The sequence below is a fragment of the Tubulanus polymorphus genome, chromosome 1 (genome assembly GCF_964204645.1).
Source record: "Tubulanus polymorphus chromosome 1, tnTubPoly1.2, whole genome shotgun sequence".
Taxonomy (NCBI): Eukaryota; Metazoa; Nemertea; class Palaeonemertea; order Tubulaniformes; family Tubulanidae; genus Tubulanus; species Tubulanus polymorphus.
Genome location: NC_134025.1, coordinates 1,524,957 through 1,547,780, shown reverse-complemented (window position 1 = coordinate 1,547,780; position 22,824 = coordinate 1,524,957). Strand labels below are relative to the sequence as shown.

The 22,824-nt window shown below is 37.6% G+C and overlaps 1 protein-coding gene across 3 annotated transcripts in view; it reads right to left on the bottom strand.

The window, feature by feature from the left end:
* The window catches only part of LOC141902756 (synaptotagmin-7-like), a 43,646-nt gene that overhangs the window by 15,625 nt on the left and 5,197 nt on the right, over positions 1-22,824 (bottom strand). For all 3 annotated transcript variants that reach the window (XM_074790639.1, XM_074790633.1, XM_074790648.1), the window contains exon 3: positions 8,613-8,727. In XM_074790639.1, coding sequence (XP_074646740.1) covers positions 8,613-8,727 — 115 coding nt within the window. The remainder of the gene's footprint in view (positions 1-8,612; positions 8,728-22,824) is intronic.

Below are 22,824 nucleotides of genomic sequence, written 5' to 3'. Positions count from 1 at the left end.
AACCAATCTGTGTGTATCAGTCATCTCTCCTTTCGGAGAAGAAACTCTATCCTTTTTCTCTTATTGTGTTACCTCTCTCTAGGAAGAACCCCTGGTCTTTGTTACCTCTCTCTGGGAAGAGGAACCCCTGGCCTTTGTTACCTCTCTCTGGGAAGAGGAACCCCTGGCCTTTATTTTAAACTGCGTCATCATTCCCCAGGAAGGAGTGACATTGATATCATCACCCTTAGCCTTTATCTGTAACTTTGTACCTGTCATCTATCCCCGGAAAGAAGTGACATCTGAGCTGTACTACTATTGGCGCTCAGGAGTCATCTATTAGGACAGGAACCCGCTTCTCGGTGGAAAGAGGCAATGGGGATAAGTGTCTCGCCTCGAGGACACCGCAGTAATATGTACAAGGTCTGTATCCCAAAGTTGAACGCACTATAACCATTCGCCCACACTGCTCCTCACCACTCCACACTAATAATTCCGTTATCAAGAAATGTCTTAAATTGATTGCGAAATGTCACATGGAGATATAATATAGTAGCATCACGCAATTTTGAGCGGGATTAAGTAATATTAATTGCTACAGTAAAGAATGTACGATAAGCCATTGTCTGATAACAACCTGACAACAGAAATATCATATACTTCATCCCTATCAAGCATTTCGTCTCCAGATTTTATTTTTGACATATTTCAGACATATTCCTTTAGTAATAAGAAAGGCTTTGAATAATAACCGGATACAGGAGGTAAAATCATGCCTGAATGCGTCTTTTAGTGAATCTATTTTTCAAAATTTTCTGGGGGTTTTATCCACCAATCCCTCATAGTGAGCAATGTCTGTTTCAACATTACTTTTACGAAAGTCAACTCCCCCCGCACACATGGGCAATGCTGGCTGCATCAACATGTTTACCAATTAAAGCTGTTTTACCACGGTGAAAGGTGTTGACGGTTTAAAAAATTAGACCCTGACATCATCAGCGAATTACTGCAAAAAAACAACATCATTATTCTAATTACCTCTTCGTCATTGAAAATATCAACATCCTCACTGAAAACTCTAGAGAACATATCCAACAGGAAAGCCATGATGAAAATAGCGCACAATAGCGTTCAGCATCACGTTTTATAACTAATAAGTGATGATATTAATAGCGAACTGAAAGAACACCATGTGACATTATCTTATACAGTGTAAACAATCCACTGTTTTCAAGTATTGGTTTCCTGATTCGTTAAGGATAACAATAGGATGTTGAATATCTTGCCAGACGAAAACATACTCGGTAACCCACGATTAACCGGTACAATTGAGCTAATAAACGATAACTAGGTTGCTAAAGATGAAGTTCAAGAGGCCAGCGTTTTCATTTGCTGGTGAGAACCAGCCATTTATTTGATAATTTACTCGGGAAATTGATTTTTAAATGCCTTAAAGAAACATCTTCTTCACATTTAATTAGTCGACGAATTAATTGCGATTCGAGTGTGTGGTCTTGTGTAAATTAACGACAGACCCAAAAAACTAAGATTCACATAACACATTTTCTGCTTACTGCAGTGACGTGCATCCCTGAAAAAAGGTTAATTCTGTAATTTACTTAGAACGAGATATTAAGGCCAAAGGAATTCAGCCATTTACACCAATAATACGGCAAAGACAAAATGATTGTGCCAGAAAAATGTCCTAATTAAAATTATCCGTAATATATTCATTGTGGAAAGGATGACTTCCGAGCAGAAAATCTAAGATCGAATATGGTCGATGATAAAAAATCAGAAAAACCGTTAGAAACAAGTGAACTAAGGATGACAGGTAATTGATACTAATTTGAAATAATGATAGCCATTACAAGTGTATGAATCATCATAGACAGTCCTCCTTAAATACATCACTTGACATATACTGCAATCTCTCAATAACTCTCTACTCTCTCTACTCTCTCTACTCTTTCCTCTCTTTCCCAGACACAATTTCCTTTCATTTTTATGAATACAATTGCGCCTAACTGAGCTCGGCTTGCACAGCTAATATCCATCAACATCAAAACCCAAAATCGATGTTGATTCCAGGGTTGAACCTTGGAAGTAATCTTTGAAAGGTTGAACAGATCAAATATATTGTTGTAGGACGTGTCTAATGTCTCAGATTATATTCATGAGGAAAGTCAGCTGTACCGATGAATAACTATATAAGCAGCGCAGTTCTTCAAGGAGAATGATTAACCACTTATCATTCTACACAACAAATTGACAGGGATCTCCATATATGGCCCCAAATATATTGCTTGTCCATTTTCCCAGTTGTAGAGTGTTTCAGAATTGGATCCAGTTCCACAGTTGTGTGGGTTTAATCTAACCAGTGTGGGTTTTATAAGTACCACCTGTAAGCTACTTTTTTACATAAGCCTCTCTTTCTAGACAAATCAAACTCTGGGATTGGTTAATCACTTTAATCTTCAAGTTCAAGTTCATTTCATGGAAATCATGACAGGCTAAAGTGTGGCATGTTTGTTTACATCAGGTGACCAGCTCCTGGCCAATCAGATGCTAGGATTAATAAACTATTGTAACGCTAGGCGAGGCCTGTTTATTCAAATGAGGTAACACGCTCTAAACCAATCAAAGCATTAGTAGTCATGGTAACCTTAGGTTTTGTTTACATCAGGTGACCATCTCTAAACCAATCAGAAACCAGCGTTACCTGTTGAGTCTATATCAGCTCTAGGTGACCTAGTTTTTTTTCTGCGCGATTGCGACTGTCTTCATTATGAACTGTTCAGGGATTTATTGTGTATATAAGAAGGACTGAAGCTTTACATACGACTTCATTAATCTCAATCAATCGCTGGCAGTTTTTATTCGATGTTTCATGTTTCTATGGAAGCATGTAATTTATTGAAAGCTTGATTAAAAAACTAAAAATATGAGAATGCGTTGGAGCGAATGAGTTAATACGAGACGAGAGTTAGTTGACTTTCTGCAGCTGATATTTAGTACAGGTTTCATTCCGGATGATGATGAAAATGAAAGTGATAACACAACAGCGGAGTCGGAGTCGGAAGATTGATGTTTTTACCTGTTTCGCTGGTGTCTCTTGTAGCGGTTTGATGAATGATACAGAATGAGTGGAATGGCAAACACATGAAACTCAGATCATGTCTACTAATGCACAAAATGCTATTAGCAACTGCGGGTAGAGCAGCACCAACTGCGCACAATTCCAGTCAAACTATTTATTCACTACAAATTGTATCATTCTCTTCCTTGAGACGGAGACTATTTGTTAAAACATTAAAGCGCTCGTCTGCTCTCAGGGGAGAAACAAATGACGCATCTGTATTCAGAGACGAGACCTTTATCTGCAACGGTTCACTATGTAAATTTAGCGGGCTTAGGCTTGATTGTTTGTGGTACATTTGGGTAAAGAAATACTTGGCCATTAGTCATGAAATGAGCAATCATTAAATCAGGAAACATGTTTACTGTAGTAACGGGAAACCCATCGGTATTGTCTCTCTATCAGGTGTCTGTCTGTCTACACCCGTTTATATAACTTCATTTGAATAATAAGATATCAAATATCAGATGATAATTATCTTCATCACATGATCGATGGTTGTTGTTACAGTTACAGGTAATTAAAACATGACATGATAATTAATGAGTCAAGTTTCCAGTAAAATCGGATCATCTTTATATAATATCACAATATGAACGAATTTGGTAATAAAACTGCGGCGTGGATTGTATGCATTTCATAATTTTGTTGTAATCTTGATATTCCTGAAGATGACTATTAGGATAAAGTCGAAACTAAGCGTTAATGAAACCTTTTTCAGACTCAATTCTCTTTTTTATTGTGGGATGTTATATAAGTGTTACAACACGGACTGTCAGAGTGTTTCATCAAGATCATCTCCTGAACACTGTTTAAAGCTACAAGTGGGAAGCTCTATTAACAGTTTGATGTCATTAGGTTTGAAATCGTGTGCACCGCCAACAAACCAGTCTGCGGTTTACTTCAGTAGGTAATCAGTCACTTTCTGGAAATGACTTTAGATTCTTATGGCTGGCGACAGAGATAAAAACAAATGAACTCCGATGATGAATCATTTGAAGACACGGTGAATGTAATTAATTATAGAACATGAGGCTGATGAAACTGCTGTTGATGCTGCTGATTCTGATGGTCATTAGAGTGAATAGCAAAGTTATTGACACTGATGCGGCTACTTGAAATAAGTAGAAGATGGCTACACGTAATTAACACTTCTCTCTCTGCAGCAATTCGATGATTTGAACTGCACTTCACAGCTGCAGGGAGGACCCCACGAGACCACGAGGTTTATAGGTTCATAAAAGTGTAATCAGAAGAAACTGCTGCTGCTGCTGCTGCTGCTGCTGCTGATGCTGATGCTGATGCTGATGCTGATGCTGATGCTGATGCTGATGCTGCTGATGCTGATGCTGATGCTGATGCTGATGCTGATGCTGATGCTGATGCTGATGCTGATGCTGATGCTGATGCTGATGCTGATGCTGATGCTGATGCTGATGCTGATGCTGATGCTGATGCTGATGCTGATGCTGCTGATGCTGATAGATCCATGCATCGAATAACAGGACAGATATCTTAAGTTATTCAGGTAAAATGCTCCAGCGGCCAGTTGCACAGTCTTAGTGTTAAGACCGCTCTAAGACCAGCTTAGTTCTACAGCTAATCTAACAACTGAAGACCAGCCTTAAAGACCACTGATGGAATCAGGACTGTATAACTGACCTCCGAGTGATAAACGGGTTAAACATCTAAAAGTCTTGTGCAGCAACAGGTAATGCTGAACATGAAAGATGAACTTCATTGCACAGTCATGGTGCATGGTACACGGCACACGGTCACATGGTACACGGTACAGTCACATGGCAGACTGTCACATGGTACACGGCACACGGTCACATGTTACACGGTACAGTCATATGGCAGACTGTCACATGGTACACGGCACACGGTCACATGTTACACGGTACAGTCATATGGCAGACTGTCACATGGTACACGGCACACGGTCACATGTTACACGGTACAGTCACATGGCAGACAGTCACGTGGCATGCGGTACACGGATTACTGGTCAATTCTCAGAAACGTTTGATGAAAGTTCAACACATTCATTCTGCGATGAATGCTTCACCTGGAAATCAAGTACAGCTGAATCCGGTTTCAATTTCCACTCGATTGATTGAACGATTCGGTTTCGAGCAAATTACTTTAACGTCACGTGTGAAACTGTGGTTGGAATTGCCGCTCAGAAGAGAATGTCATGTAGTAACACAGATATAACTAGAACCTGAGATGATATTCGGAAAGAGTTCAGTATTCTCTATAGAGTAATATAAATATATAATGAAACTGAATCTATTGCTTTAGCTCATCGTACAAATAACTAAACACACTTTATTACAAACTAAGCTTCAAATATACAGGTGTTACTACAAATAATTAGATATTTTAATATAAGAAAGGTTATCATAGGTAAGGTCAATAGGTCAATCAGGTTTGATTTGGCTGAACCCATCAGAATTAAGCGGGGTACCTGGACTCCCCCGTGCATTCATGACCTTGCAATGAATTTTTCTTCTACTCAGCTCGACCAAAGAATCCTTTTCAAAATTTTTCGAAAATAGGGTGTTCTGTATGACAAGTCTCAAGCACGTACAGTGCCCTCTGTAGGTGAATCTATATCTGACCATTAATACATCACCATGGTACCGGTAAAAACAGAAACGGGGTGGCGCCCTTCCGATTGATGAACCACTTAAAATCAGCGTTGATGTTTCTAGGAACAATCATAGCAACACAATATCCTGCAAACTCATGATTGATTACTCGGTGAAATATTAAACAACTAAGTCAATATTTTCTACCGAGTCAATGTTGAGAACAATTAATAAAAGCCAGGTAAATTTGAACAGTAAAATCGTGTTCCATACGCGAACTGCATTTCTCATTATTCCTCATTAACATATTTCCTGAAAAGATCATTTCTTCGGTGGTTGTATCATTTTTCAGTTCGAATTTGATCCAACTTTCACAAAATGATACCAGAATTTAGGATCATCTCGTCAAAACACACTGAGTCCGGGTTGTAAGGATAATATAAAATCCAAATATCAACAAAGAAAAACAAGTCTGAAATGTTCCCTTTTAATACCAGCTCAAGGAAACATTTCAGACTTCTTTCTTAGTGTGGAATTTCATTCTAGAATTCAGGTTGTTCTGAGGAGAGATGACTATATAGAGTTTAAGACGAGGAATCTATGGATAAATTGATGGATGCGATGAGGGATGAAGGCATTGATTATCATGGAGTTAGAAACACCTGAGATACCTCGCACACCGGCTGAAACAAAAAGCTTCTATCAATCAGTAACTCATCGAATTCAGATAAATACGTTCGCTCGCTCGGTTTGATATAGAACACAGCATCTCATTACACAGTGACCCCTCCACTGATTACCCATCCTGAGACCTCGCACAGATTTAATTGTTGTCATTTGGACCGCATGAATATGACTCCATTGATAGATATGATGACAGCTTCCTCATCAGTCAGATTCAGCAGCTGATAAATGATGCTAGTCATGAACACTATTGCCTGGTCACTTATCATTAAGCACGGCGCTGACCAGTGCAAACTGAGTGAGAGGATATCGATACATACCGTAACTATATCTACTAGTGATATGCTATTTCAACTAGAGACGATACAACTGACTACTACAACCTACGACTAACTACGACTGACTGCCATTTGAAGTTTGAAGCATAGAAACAGATAGATAAAAATATACGAATCGATGAAAATATTTCAATAAAGCTGTCCGGTTGCTAATGGTCCTGATGCGACTTACGACAACATTGATTTAATTCTTAACACACTGTGGAACTAACTGAACGTTCAAATGAATCCTGTGAAATGCCCGAAACGTTAGAACCATTATTTGACTCTACTACTAGATTGATTCGTTTAGAATTAATACGATCAAAACTTCGTCGAAAGATTCGTTGTTTATTCACGGGAAAAAAATATGCGATAAATTTTCTATCAATTTCTGTTTGTGGAATGAGCAAATATGAATGATAAGAGTTTACATGGATGAAGAGCAGCGAATGCATCAAACATATGAAATTAAAAGCCAGCGCGACAGACATTGATGTAAATATTAGTTCTACAGAAGGAAATTAAAGTCAGTGGGCAGCTGTTGAACATCACTGATGGAGTTGTAAACTTTATGATATTAGTGATCCCTGAATGAATGTAACTGATGATATTAATGATGATTTAGCTGTAGTTGTAGAATAGAATACGAATGTATTTGTGAATGAGTTGAACCCGTAGAAATCGATATCAGTGATGTTATAACCGGAAGTCAGTAGGATATAATCAACCGGTGGCAGGATAATTAAAAGGAAATTATGGATATAGGACTAGTTTGTGGGATTAGTAAGTTGAACAAGTGTAATATCCAGGCTGAGTGACGAGAGAGAGTTGACCGTCGTTCGACCTAATCACTTCCTTCGCACGTTGAATTCAGGGACATGGAAAACAACGGTGCAGACGAGTATAACGAGATAAATATTCCTTACGAAAAATTTGAAATTCAAATACGTAAATTGAACAAGTCTATATTTGATTACACATTTTATGCGGTTATGCGTCGGTATTTTCCATCAACAGAATTATGCATTCATCCGTTCCATGCGCGCTGTGTGATATATGAACAAAAATGACAGAATTGTGTTAAATTGTTGTGAAGATGACAGCAGCGACGAGACCCCCCACAATCTATTAATACGTGTATGTCCTTGTGAGAAGTCGTAACAGAAAGACTATCGAAGAGGCGGAAAATAGAAACAAATTCTAATCTACTCATGTGGAATGGTTTTATTGAATTCTTGCTGTCAGTTACAGGAAGAATGCATGGAAATCAAGAGCTGGAGCTTGGCTAACAATATATATAATAATGTGAGACATTGAATTGCAGCCACCAGAAGACACTGAGTATCAGCTATCAGAAGACACTGAGTATCAGCTATAAGAAGAGAGTTTCTGTCAGCTACCAGAAGACACTGACGATCAGCTACCAGAAGTTAGTGACTATCAGCTACCAGAAAACACTGACTATCAGCTAGCAGAAGACACTGAGTATCAGCTACCAGAAGTTAGTGACTATAAGCTACCAGAAGACACTAGCTATCAGCTAGCAGAAGTTAGTGACTATCAGCTACCAGAAGACACTGGCTATCAGCTACCAGGAATTAGTGACTATCAGTTATCAGACCACATTGACTATCAACTACCAGCAGGAAGTGACGATCAGCTACCAGAAGTTAGTGACTATCAGCTACCAGAAGTCAATGACTACTAGCTAACAAAAGACAGTGATTTTGAGCTGACAGAAGTCAGTCGCCACAGCTTTCATAGAATTCAGTTTCAGTAATGTACTATTCTTAACCCACAGGAAATGTACACGAAGAGACACATTTAGCACAGTTTGATTAAATGAACAATAACACTGTATTCATTGAGTAGTAGTTACAGTAGTGAACTTACATCTCTAAATGACGAGCTTTGTCCGTAAGCTCCGAGGTGAGGATGTCTGCCTCCATTCTCACAATCAGGTTGCACATTCTCGGTTGATACCTTTTTAGACGGAGGAGTTTGAAATCTGAAACGTTGAAGCCATAGACAACGATGAGTATAAAACGGATCGAAATTATTCTGCAATTCGAAATTAAGATACAAAACCTTGAACTGGAATTAGAAATCATTTTTATATACGAGAAAAAATTGAAACCATCACCATTTATAAATAATCTACACACAACAAGCTGTTAATACAGTAGACTGCACACGTGCCTCGGATCCCGTGGAACCAGAAAAGTTTCTCCGAGCTAAGCGAATTCCGGGACAGTCAGTCTTTAAAGGTTTTTCTGAGGCACGCGATATACACTCCGTTGCAAGCGGAGTCAACTGTAAAACTTATCTATACAGATCCAAATTCAGAAGTCTCAGATTCTTTATAGCAAACACTCTATATTACCAAGTCTTCGATGTTGATGACACTTTATTGGTTTTGATATGTTTTATGTAAATACGTCGCGCTCAGTAACAAGGAGGATTATACCGCTTTAGCCTAAGGGTATGTTACTCTACTGCCTGAAGTTCATCTGAAAATTCTGACAATTTGGACCCGTATCAATTTCCTTAGGAACAACATCGAAATCAAAGCAGAAACGACTACGTTTTTATTCAATTCGCAGCAAAATCTGAATAACAAAAATTCATCTAACGAGCGACGACATATACAAAATCAATTCATCATGAGGAAAAAACATGAACGTCATGTAAAAAAAAAACTAAGGAAACTGTGATTAATAGGAATATGCAACCAATCTAAAAGCAACTGTACAACTGTTTATTGAGTAACATAAACACAACTCAACAGTTAAATCAAAAACTCAATATCAGAAGAAGAATTATAGTTTAACGATGAATACGACGTTTCAGCTAGAATGCTTCTTCCACCCATCACCAGAGATGTATTTGAAAAGAAAACATCAAGATAAACCTCTGCAGATTGGTAGAAACATTCTAGCAGAAACGTCAGTTCAATAGATTTTCATATTTTGGATGTTTTAAATACCCTACATATGACAATGACTAGACAAAATTGCTAGCATGGTTTTTAAGTTTTGAGCAGAATGCATTTCTGTCAGAGTATTCATTTAAATGTTTTGAATTATTATGATCGATGAACTATAATTAGCGAAACATTCAAATTCGTAGAGTCTGAAGATGGACGTAAACTACGTCACAACCATGTATATGCTAATGCTAGATATGTCTTTGTTCTGATTGACTGTTTTTGATTCAACTACTGGTTTTATAAGCTGCTATCAACTATAAACTTTACACTGAATATTCATATTTACAGATTAATGTTAGTCATTTATTTTCAAGAATTAGCAAAATTATTGGATTTGCCTTAAGACACCGACACCAATCACATGATAATGTATTTGTGGACGAATATATGTGGTATTCCCACCTAACATTTTTTGGAGTTTTCGGGGGCTCTTTTTTCCTGAAAATTTCAAAGACCACATCCGTTCGATTAACAAGAATAAAACAACACGAAAAGCTTTATTTGTGGTGGATATAAATAGATTTCTACACCGCACGTGAAACAGGGAAAAAAACACCATTTAATGAGATATTCGATCAACTACCAGAACAATAGCACAACAATAAACACCACTTAATGAAGTCCATGATTTAATAAAATATGGTAAGAAATAAAAAACCGCAGCGGTCTGAGTAATAAAATATCACGACAGACAAAATGGTGCTTTTTGTCACAAATATCATTCACAAATAACTAATGATCGCACACGTATGTATTACTATTAGACACATTACCTGCTAAAAGCTTGTATTCCAAGCAAGGCACTGTCAGATAGGATAGAAAAAAAAGAAGAATTTGGTTAGTCATGCAATAGATAAGAGTAATGGTTGAGACACAAGAGGTTTCGTTCCTCTTAGTAGAGTATCTTCTATAGTACCTTCTCTAGAGTACCTGCTCTTTAACAATAATAAACCATTCGCATTTTATCAAACACTTCTTTATTCTAAAGCGGTGATCACACAGAGACGATTTGCCCCGGTTCAAACTGGTCCAGACAAGTCAAATTCGGCCTGTGCCAAGAGTTTACACATAAATCACACACTAATTACTAAAACGCTATCAAAACGATGTTGCAAGAAAGTCGGGCCACGTCCACAACCAGTTAGCAAGATTGGAACGGACCTGATCCGAGGTTTATGACCTAATTTGGCACAGGTCAAATTTGGCCCAGGTTAAACATGCTCGTGCGATCTCGGCTACGCATTCGATCCGTGTGAGGACACGTGACTCAGCCTCTCCTGATCGTATCTTCCTGGCTCTAAGGTATCAGGTGCGAACGCCAAGCAATAAAAACCTTCATCTCTCTCATTAAATAACATTAAACAGCAAACAAGAAATTTCAAATTCTCAAAATCATAAAAGAAGATTACAGCTTACATTGTTGACTATTACAGTCAATTCTGGATTATCATAATGGAATAAATATTTTTTTCAGTCTCTGTAAGACAGTGTCTTGATTGTGATATACGGTCACCTTATGTCAAATGAATCAGAAAAGAATCGACTTTGTCTCATTTTATTCGTATGTCTACAACCAGAAATAGAGATTTTACATCGACAAAATAAATCATGAGCATTTTAATGATCTCTGAAACAGAAACGAACATCAGTTACAAACAAGACTTCCGCACCAGACACCAAATATCAGTCAGCCAATAAAATCCATGAATATATGATGATGATGATACAATATCAAGATTTCGCTATAAATTTCTGATAACATCAGTAAAAAGAGCAGGATTTCACTGACCTTGTATCAGAGATACAGCGAAACTCACTTTATAAATAGTCATAGTTGTGATGATCGGCCGAGAATTATCCAGATGACGACTTACACTTCGTAGATTGAAGTGAAATGATAAATTTGAACTCAAAAATTCAGCAATATGACGAATTAAGCGAGTTTCACTATACATGTAGAACTATAAACTGAGTGATTTACCGTTGTATCGTTTGCATTGCTACAATAAACCACAATCAGTCGATGCAGATATAAATATAAATCCAAGCGAATATTTCAGCAAGAAGACTCTCTCTCTCTCTCACTCTCTCTCTCACTCTCTCATACGCCTCAGTTCAATGTCACCGATATTTACTATCGCTGGCAACCAGGGAAACCGACAAGTTTTCAGATGATTTTAAACGTGAGTAAATAATCCGATTGGAATCGCATGAAGAGAACTGAGAATCGGAGAGAGAATCGTGAATGACAGAGAACCCAGAGACAAGTGAATTTATTCCAAACGCAACCGAATAACTTAATACAATTATGAAATTAGCGCAATATGATGATAACCCTGCCTCGAGATAAACGTATTATAAATTCAAATGAGGAATTTGCGATCGATGATATCTCGTGAATATCTTATCGGATGATTTTTTACCTTTCAAGATTCAAAGATGAAACCGCGCAGCCCCGGGAGGCTGTATATAGAGTTGATTATTGGCTAGAAATAATGTTACGATAATATGAACCTTCGATCAGTCAGAGTTTAATCGATGAATACTTGAGGAAAAATAGCTTTTAAACTCCATGAACTTAATCTTCGTCAACAACTATTAAACAGTTGATTGGATTGTTCGAATAATTAGAGTTTGTTCGACAGAGTAGAGACCCATAGAGTTCAATGTCAGCTAGCTAGGATACATTCACCCCTGTTCAGTGTCAGCTAGCTAGGATACATTTAACCCTGTTCAGTATCAGCTAGCTAGGATACATTTAACCCTGTTCAGTGTCAGCTAGCTAGGATACATTTAACCCTGTTCAGTATCAGCTAGCTAGGATACATCTAACCCTGTTCAGTATCAGCTAGCTAGGATACATCTAACCCTGTTCAGTATCAGCTAGCTAGGATACATTTACCCCTAGTTCAGTGTCAGCTAGCTAGGATACATTTAGCCCTATAGTTCAGTATCAGCTAGCTAGGATACATTTAACCCTGTTCAGTATCAGCTAGCTAGGATACATTTAACCCTGTTCAGTATCAGCTAGCTAGGATACATCTAACCCTGTTCAGTATCAGCTAGCTAGGATACATTTAACCCTAGTTCAGTATCAGCTAGCTAGGATACATTTAACCCTGTTCAGTGTCAGCTAGCTAGGATACATTTAACCCTGTTCAGTATCAGCTAGCTAGGATACATCATGCGCATCTTGAATTTAATCTATATGATTTATATCTCCGCGGACACGGCATTGATGTTTCCAAGGCTATGCGCTAATTCATGGCCCCCGTATCAGACGTATCAGAGAAGGCATTCACGATTTATTTCGAGTGACATGACCACGAAATTGCGTACATTTTTCATCAACAGCAACCGAACTGAAGTTTACCGAGAGTTTCTATGATAGAATGCAGCAAGTTTTGACAGTAAAAGTAGATTATCTCATAATACCCAGGTGTATCGGTCCAGTCACAGAAACCTGAATCACTCATCTCTCTAGCGACTACCGAAGAAACTGTTCGCTAATAGTGGAGAAACAAATGATTATTTTCCGCCCCGAGAAGCTCGCCACTTATTTCACAAATACTCGTGCTAAATAAAGCTGCTGATTTCCCCAGACGACTAAACACCGATCAAACATGATCCTAAAATCATATTCTTACAGAACAATATCTTTATATCACATTAGTAATGAAGGTTTGATTCCGGTCTCTGAGTTCATTCACGGCGCAAATTGACTTCACTTGCTTCACAATAGAATTAACAGCTTTGAACTGAACTGCACGAAACTTCAACGGAATTGTAAAGAGGTTTATAATGAGGATTGGTCTGAGAATGTCTACAGAATCTCGTGCCAGCGAAGTTGTACAACTGATAATTGAAATCTAAATGTTGGAAACACTTTGCACACATCTATAAACGGTTCATAAATGACTAAAATCCATTTGGTGATCAAACAGTAATGGATATCACTGATTCCCAGGTTCACGCAGTAAATGTATAATCTGTGTAACTGACATTAAAGCGGTCACAATGTTTGAAAAGTCGAGCACTTAAATTTCATGTCACTTCGCGCGAAGTCATCGTCACAATCATCACGTAACAGCATCGCTGATTCATACATTTTATGAGACGAGTCTAACTTTTTAAAGAAATATTCATAGAACTTTCAGCTTTTAGAATATTTTAGAATATGCAATGAAGGCCTATGGATTGAATGTACTCAAAAATGCAATTTCTGCTTCTCTTCTTGGCAATGTGTCGCCAAAAGCTAAAGGACCGTAGGCTCGTGACCACTTGCAATATCATAACATTGATTTATATATTTTTGAGACGAATTCTCAAGAATTAGCTGATAGAGGGTTAAAGACACTTAACAGAGAATGACATGTTAACAGCCGCAGACTCAATCCGATCCATCACTCATCTTATAACAGTGTCAATTTGTGCCACCGAAATATTTTCAATGAAGCATTTTGAGGTTGTTAGCGCCGCGAATGAGAGGTTCTTTACCGACACTGCCATCCTAAAGAGATGAAGAATCAGAGCAGAATCCGTCGTTCAGATCAAGTAAACCGGTTTCTATATCGATCGATTCTTACTGCGGCGAGTGGTGGAGATTTTTTATATTTTCCACGTCGACATACGACGAATGATTAGATTCAAATATCATACAGCGATCATAAATCGAATCATCGTCGTCAGTAATTTGCTGTATTCGCAAAAAGTAAATGGATTTTTATCATGCCCGATATACCAGGGAAGGCAGGAATACCCCGAGACTGGCAGGGATACCCGGGACTGGCAGGGATATATCTCAGGACTGACAGGGATATCCGGGGACTGGTAGGGATACCCAGGGACTGGCAGGGATACCCTGGGACTGACAGGGACACCAAGGTACGGGCAGGGATACCCCAGAACTGGCAGGGATACCCAGGGCCAAATTCGGTTTTCGTATCTAGTCGGTTAGTGGTCGGAACTAATAACCGAATGCGTTTGATTTTCGAACTATTTCCGGAATATAGTTTCGACTAACGGACATTCGGTTTCGTTTAGTTCGACTATAGTCGACTAACTCCGATAGCCGACGGTGGCCCAGGGACTGGCAGGGATACCCCGGGACTGGCAGGGATACCCCGGGACTGGCAGGGATACCCGGGACTGGCAGGGATACCCCGGGACTGGTAGGGATACCCCGGGACTGGCAAGGATACCCCGGGACTGGTTACACGATATGAAATATACACCGTACCGACCGTAAATGAAATTGCCATATTTTTATACGTAGGGGATCTGTAGATTGCTGCCATCCGTCCAGGGTGCTAATCTTATAACTTATTCATTCAAACCAGAGATATTTTTTACCCAGTATGAGCCTGCAGGACAGACTGGTATCTGATTGACTCGATGATTAAAGGGTCGTAGGCTTCAGTTATTAGTAACAAAATAACTTCAAGCGATGGATAGATTGAATGACGCAACGCGGGAGTGTTTATATACATGGCTTCCTAAGAGCTTTAATTACGACGACACACTGTACAACCGGAAAACTTCAATAACGGATGTTGAGAATTAACGAAAAAATCTGATTATGTAAGTAATATCTGACCATGAGTTATCTATATAAGTAATTTCGGAATTTAGACATTTACAAAAAAAAATTCATATGAAAAATGTAATTTCTTATGGTTATCCTGAAGGTCTAAAGTAAATAAAGGCTGGATAATAAAATGGAGTTTATCGCAACACAGATTTATATCTGTTTGCATTGAAATTAATTATCTAAATCGTTTAAAAATGATGGACAACGTTTGAATTCAGCTGAGGTGAAATATTTCAAATAATTGAAAACATTTGAATACATATTGACATTCTTTTATTTGAAATCGCAAACATCTTAAAACATTTAAAATCTTTTTAAAGATATACCATATCTTTAGTAGGCATTCTGCTGATCTTCGATTCATTGATCAATTCTATTACGTGTCATAATGTGATATTTATACACGCCTCGAAAAATATCATTTCGCCTTTTTTAGAACGTGTATATTACATTTTCAAACAAATCTCTGAAATTGGGTAGAAGCAACAGATTTTCAATATTGTGGGTTTTATACTGTATTGATTAAAGTTACAATTGCCCGGAGACGACATTCCTTACAACGTCAAGAAAAGCATGTCAACTTATATGAGGAAATACGAACATTGATACCACGATAAATAGATATCGGTTGAATAGACTCAACATGATACAGATTGCAATAAAATATCTTATCAAAAACTTCATAAGACCAAATTGAAAAAATTCAACAACATTAAATACATTGAATATTTGAAGGTATGAAATGGCTTCACCTGTGATGATGACATGTTTGTATGAAAGTGAGTTTAGAAAACGGTGACAATTTGACACATTTTCTTCTCAACTCGATGAAGTCGAAGGTTTATTAAAAATTTGTTTTCGAGATTGTGGTGAGAAATACTGTGTTTAGGTAATGTAGATGACCGTTGATAACTGGAATGGATGTAAAGGTATCGGTTAAATGTGGTCTTTATCATCATTTTTATATACCGTACACTGTGAAAAAAATAACAGTTCGTAGATAAAATAAAAATACCACAATTGATAAAATACGTATCTTGTTTATTTTGTAACAAATTCTTAATTTCTGTATCATTGAAATATATCCAAGTTCCTGTTCCTGTTCTTGGTTCTATATTTATGCAATAGTTAATTCAAATGTCATTATCTATTATCGCACAAAACTGTTAGAAAATAAACAAGATACTTCTCATCAATTCTAAGATTTCCATTTCATTTTATCCCGAGGAAAGTTTGCGTGAGAGTAAAAGAGAAAAATAGTAAAAAAACGAATATTAAGAAATGTGAATTACAGGACAATGATCTGATAGTTTTACCTAATCGCATCTTGCGACTGTTTTAACAGTCCACAATTATCGGCAAGATCTGCATCTGAGGAGCTGAAAAAACACGTTAAAATCAAATTAAAATTCGTGCCGAAATAACACAGAGCAGGTGCGAGGAGCAGTCGAAACTGAATCGATAATCTAATTAAAAACGGCAAAAATAAAAACAGCTTCGTCGAGCGTCTAGTAGTGAGAGTGAGATATCGGATATTCAGGTCATATTGAGAATGATTAACTAGGGAACTACATCGCTATGTGTGATTTGACTGTAAATTGTACTATAAGGAACTATTAAGAAGTTACAGTTAGAAATGACCCGATGTATTAACAGCTACATACTATAATTCAGGGAACAGAAATCCTTCGAGGGAGATATTCTAAAGCTGCACGTTTATAGCTCAGTCTCTAGGCGTCGTCTACATGAACTGAGTGAATAAACTTCACTCATCTGTTCGCTTCGAATTTTACAGTATTTTGAATATAAATGTCATAGAAACATTACAGCTATACGTGATGAATCTGCAGAATTGACGCCACATAAAAATGTTCATCGTAAATTATTGTTATTACTTCTGCAATCAGCAGCAATTATTTACATAAAAAATTTTTATTTACATTGACATTTAAAATGTATTTTTGGCACAGTAGAAGCCGTTACAAAAGTTATATTTCTATACATTTATAGGGGTAGTGCTGTTTGAGTGGATTTGCACTAGCCATCAAAATTTGAGCTAGACTGATGGCCGATCAATTCCAATCAATTTTTCGAAATATTTAAATCACAAATAAACTGTCAACACTGTAAACAGGGAAATATTATAAACAGGAATGGAATTATTGGTCTGTGTTACAGAGTTCACAAAGCAATGCCTACAGCATGAACAACTATGTAAATATGTAAAAATAACAACTTTGAATATGAATTCAGCCAGAAGCTCGATTCATTGATGATAGATCATTTGATCATGTTTTAAATGACGGAAAATTAGTAAACACTCATATTTCTGCTGAAACTATCAAACATGTCCATCTCGAGTTCTATTAACATATCACCAGCACCTCTCAGACTGAAGATTCCCTGGATTCTAAGATTAGTCTATAAGATCTCTTTGATCTTCTTATCAGGTGCCTGGAATTCCTGAAAACGCTATTCACTTCTCGAATGTCAGCTAATGATCATAGTCAGAAAAAATGTAAGTTTTTAGGTCGATGTCCACATTCTACCGCCCTCTCAGTTTACCCCCATTTTAGTGTTATTAGTGTCGGTAACAAAGTGAGATTTTTCAGTAACAATTCGTTGAACTATGCAGAGGTGGATCCAGGGTTGACTCGTAATCAACCAACGGCAGCTTTCCAGCAAAAAAGCGGAATTTTTCTATTTTCTATTCAGTCTCTCTTACACTGACACAGTCTAGCAGCTTTCAGTTAGTTAAAAATCATCATTATTATCAATAAATACTTAAAATCAGTAAACAGTAGTGGATCAGCCACGGTTGACAAAACAATGATTTGAAATTTAAAACTGATACGGAAGAAACTAATAAAACCACATCTGATTTACAGTATCTTATCAAATGACGTAAACAGAATTAATTCAGTTAATAATGTGGTCAGTATATAGTAACCCCAGTGAGTGTACAGTACAGTGCACTGCATTCATTCGTCAAGTTACATATTATTCTAGCTGATTAGTAGAATCTGCGAGATTTTAATGAATATCTGCTCGCTATCAGCACGGTTACATCCGTCCAGCTCCAGCAATTTAAATTGCCCTACAGCCTACAGTCATATACGTATCACGATGAATATTAATATTGATTTGAACTCTTAACCCTAAGTAGCTCTCAAACAGACCTACCCCATAGAAATCAAGTTTAAAACATGCTGTTCCCTTCCTTCAAAATGAGACCATTGTCGACAAATTCAATATGCTCTCCTAAACTAACTAAAGCACTTAGAAACTTTCAGCATATATCTCAAGAGTCTACCTCTAACGTTCATTTACATTTTATGTTCACTTTTTATAACAATTTTCTGAATTTTGTATTCTACTCTTTTTCTCATCCTTGTCATCTTTTTTGTAAGACCCAACTTGTAAACTGTATTGCTTTACGGACATTGAATTGAATTAGTTTCAGAGCACTTCGATTCTAGCGGCAGTAGTTTAAAACTAATGAGAAATCAATCATGAAACTTAGCTGAGTAAACTTTACAATCAGCGTCAGCTGAATATATATATTTTTCTATAATTGAAAGTTTCGCTGTACTCCGTTCAGTGACACGGTTCCAATTAACTGATATCTGATACTTTTATTCGCGTGCAAAAAAATGTCAACGATATTCTGATATTTGACGGTAATGAGACCAGTCGCACAGAACTAGTCAATTACTGATAGGATTCATATAGGGCTAGATCTATGTTGTCACAAGGGCAATAGATCTTGAAATTCCGTATAGTATGAGAGAGAGTATCACAGGATCAATGGTTGTGCAGACTGTAGCTTCCTTAAGATTACTAGAAAATCAAGACCATATCGAGACCCAAATGTCTGGAGAATACAGTTATTCACATCTTCACCCGTCAAGGGATTCGAACCCACTACGCTAAAGCTGTTCGCCGATCCCCTTGACCTCACGAGTCGTTGGAGTCGTTACTAGCCGACCAGAATCCGGTCGTACCAATAACAGCGCTTGTAACAAACGACTTTAGGCTTCTATTGGTTTTCCCGTTAAATGGACCAACCAGCGAACGTTTTACTGAACAAGGAAGTATTTCGCAAATCGATATATGACGTCATGCGCAACAGCGCCAGTAATGAAATCACGCTTCGTGAGGCCAGGGGGCTGGTGGAAGCGAGTTCGGGAGTGATACCGGACCCCTGGCAAGCGAGGATGAGTTATTCAGGGCCAACTGAGTCTGAGCAAGATTTCTCATAGGTCTGGTTCTGACACTGTATAATATGTTATAAAACCAGGCCATGTAATCTATATTACGGGTAAATGAACGTTTATCATTTTAACCCCGCGGGTTTTGGCTGAAAATCAAGAAATACAAAACGCAAATTAGAAGTTCATATTCTTACATATTCAATATAAATATCAAATTTCGAGGTGAAAATTGAGGAAGTACAGTATATTCGGTATTTTCAGTGTAAATGTATGAATTGCAAGTAATTTTTATTTTTGCCGTTCGTTCGAAGATTGATTTTGAAATCGGTGCCTGAAGCTTCTATGGGTGTGGCATTCAAGCATTGGTGATAGTCGTAATAATAGATTTATTAAAATACCGTTATTTTTAGCGGGTCATTATACGAACATGAAAAGGTTTGAGGGGCCAATCCAGTCTGCGTTACCGAGCAGTGTTAGATTGAAATTTTGTTCATAATCCTCGAGACCTCACTGGAGAGGGGTCCTCGATCGGAATATTTTGTAAATTAGGACTCACGTGGAGAAGCATCCTCCTTGCAAATATCTACTTTTTTTTGGGAGATTGTAACACAAAGTTAAGTAATAGTAAAGAATTACGTTTACAAAATATTTTCTCGAAGTATTGTTCTAGGGGCACTGAGCGGTGTGTCTCTTGAGGAGGAGATTGATCATCCTGGGTTTAGACGCAGTATGTCTGGCACTGGCTCTGGAACTGATCATGAAATCAACCGCATCAGTGAAAACTGATAAGATTAATCCGGTTTATGAGAAATCCAGATTAAACACTTATATTCAACATATATTAATGCACATTTCATTTCATTTTTATTGTTCCACAAAAACCTGTTTTGCACAGAACATTCATACATTTAATTTTAACAGTAGATAGCATTGTACAGGTGAACGGTTGATAAATATCTGGATTAGATCGAAATACAGATTGATCTAGTGTTTCATCGCGTTTTAGAATTTCATTGCATTTTATGTTTTGTTTCAGTTGAATGCATTAATTTCATCAGTCGGGCAAAAATACTGAGTAAATTCCAATTCTCTAAAGGCTTTTACAGTTCTGAGCAATTAATTAAGCTAATAAGACCGAAACGCACCGTGTGACTGATTCCAAGTGAAATCAATTTCTATCTATCGTGAAATTCTGCATGAAATTCAGACGGTCTAATATCAATAGTAACAGATTGATCATCTTTACCCCCGAGGCAATTTAATTCCATACCACTGTCTTATATTACATATATATTTCATCGTGTCTCATGTGTCGCCATATTTTAGATTAATAACGCTACCATTAGCCGCGATCACGCGACCGTTTTATACCCGGCTCGACCTGCTGGTGCCGAATGTTCGACAAACACCAAACACGTTGGTTTTAATCTCACTCGCCACAGCATCGTTTTAATAACCAGTTTAGTATCAAGTGAGTGATTTATATGTGAACGCGCTCTCTTATTATCATAGAGAATGGCCAAATTTGATTCAGGTTTAGTCCGGCCCGGTTTGACCTGTGTGATTATGCAGCAGTCGTGTTTATATCATCATCGCAAGCCTGGATATTATAGATTCGTAAAAATGAATAAAATTCTTTGCTAGAGGGAAAGATTAAATCTATAACTTTGACGATAATTTTCGAGACTAATTCTCCCCGAGAAAGTGAAAAGAGCATGAGCACATAGGAGCAAGTGGGTAGGTTATACAGTAGAGGAAAAAATCCACCAACAATGATTCTCTCCATTACAGCGAGAGTGATATTGGAGACAGAACTGGACTTCATGTATACAGTACATCTTGACACTCAGTCCAATGGTCAGTTATCGCCACTATACATAATGGACCCTGAAATAAGCGAATTATGTAACTACTTGAATTTATGTATCAAAATTACTTTCTGTTTGGCCAGTGGCATTTTTTCCCATGGAATTTTTTCCAGTGGCATTTTTTCTCGTTTACCTTCCAAGTGAAGTTGTTTTCTTTCAGGAACTACAGGTAAACCGTTTATGGTAAAGCGATGACACGCGGTAGATAGATGTAGAAGTTAGGAATACAGCAGGGAAACGAACAGCGTCTCTTTATTAAATCTAGCATTCTTCAGGGAGAACGAAAGCTGCAGTGAATACGAGATTAACTCAGGTACAAATGGGCAAAAACGGTGCGCGTGACCTTCAAACATACGCTTTGATCTATGATGGTCAGTGACAGTAATAACCGTGTTGCTAATTCTGCTACAACTGCTCGCTATTACTTTATAGGTTGACATTCCGGTCGTCGTGTTTGTATATCGTTTATCGCTAGAGTATCAATGAATCAGCAGTGAAAAAACAAAGACTTTTACATTGGAAAATCTATCAAAAACTCCTGACACTGTCACTGTCGCTGTCATAGGAGTTTTTGATAAATGTTTCGATATCTCAAATCTTTCTATTTTCATTGTGGGTATGACCGTCTAGTGGTTATCATTGTCAATTGCTGTTCATTTACTTTTATTGTCTCTGGTTTTCTTTAAAATATTTTGTTTCACTTTGTAGCTCATCCCATCCTTGCACAGCTTACGGGCCTCGCTGCATAAGCATCGATCTGATTTGGTCCGAGTCAAACTGGCCCACAGTTCATAATTCAAAATGTGCTGAAAATTAACAAGGACCCGGTCCAATGTTTCTGGTCGGATTCAACAGTCGCGGACCTATTTGGCACCATTGTGAACGATTGGCCAAGGTGTAATCTGGCCAAAATAGTCCTCATGTCATCACGAATCAAGTACTTTATAACACGTTTTGCAATGTTGATAATATTCTATATCTAAAGGTCATTGTATTGTAATGTATTGTAATGTATTGTAATGTATTGTATCGAGATCGTCTCGCACCCCACCCCGATCTTCACGCAAACATTTCTATTTTCCCCATACAGTTCCATTAATATAATACAATAGAAATAATTATCAACAGTGGCTACAGCAGCGGTAGCGTGGTAAATATCAATTCTTCATCGAGAGAAAGAGAGAAAGAGAGAGATTTCACTGATTCATAATCACAACCCGTTTCACATAAAATAACACAGTTATTCCTGACATCAATCAAACGTACCGGTCATCACTCATACAACCCCCTCCATAAATAACTGATCAAAATACCAAAACAAAGATTGAAATCCGATGAAAACTAATTATGAACGTCTGAAAAGAACTCTGTAAAGAATTATTAATATCTAATTAATATAAGCAATAATCGCCTGAAATGAGAAATTGCAGGGTCTAGACCTGGA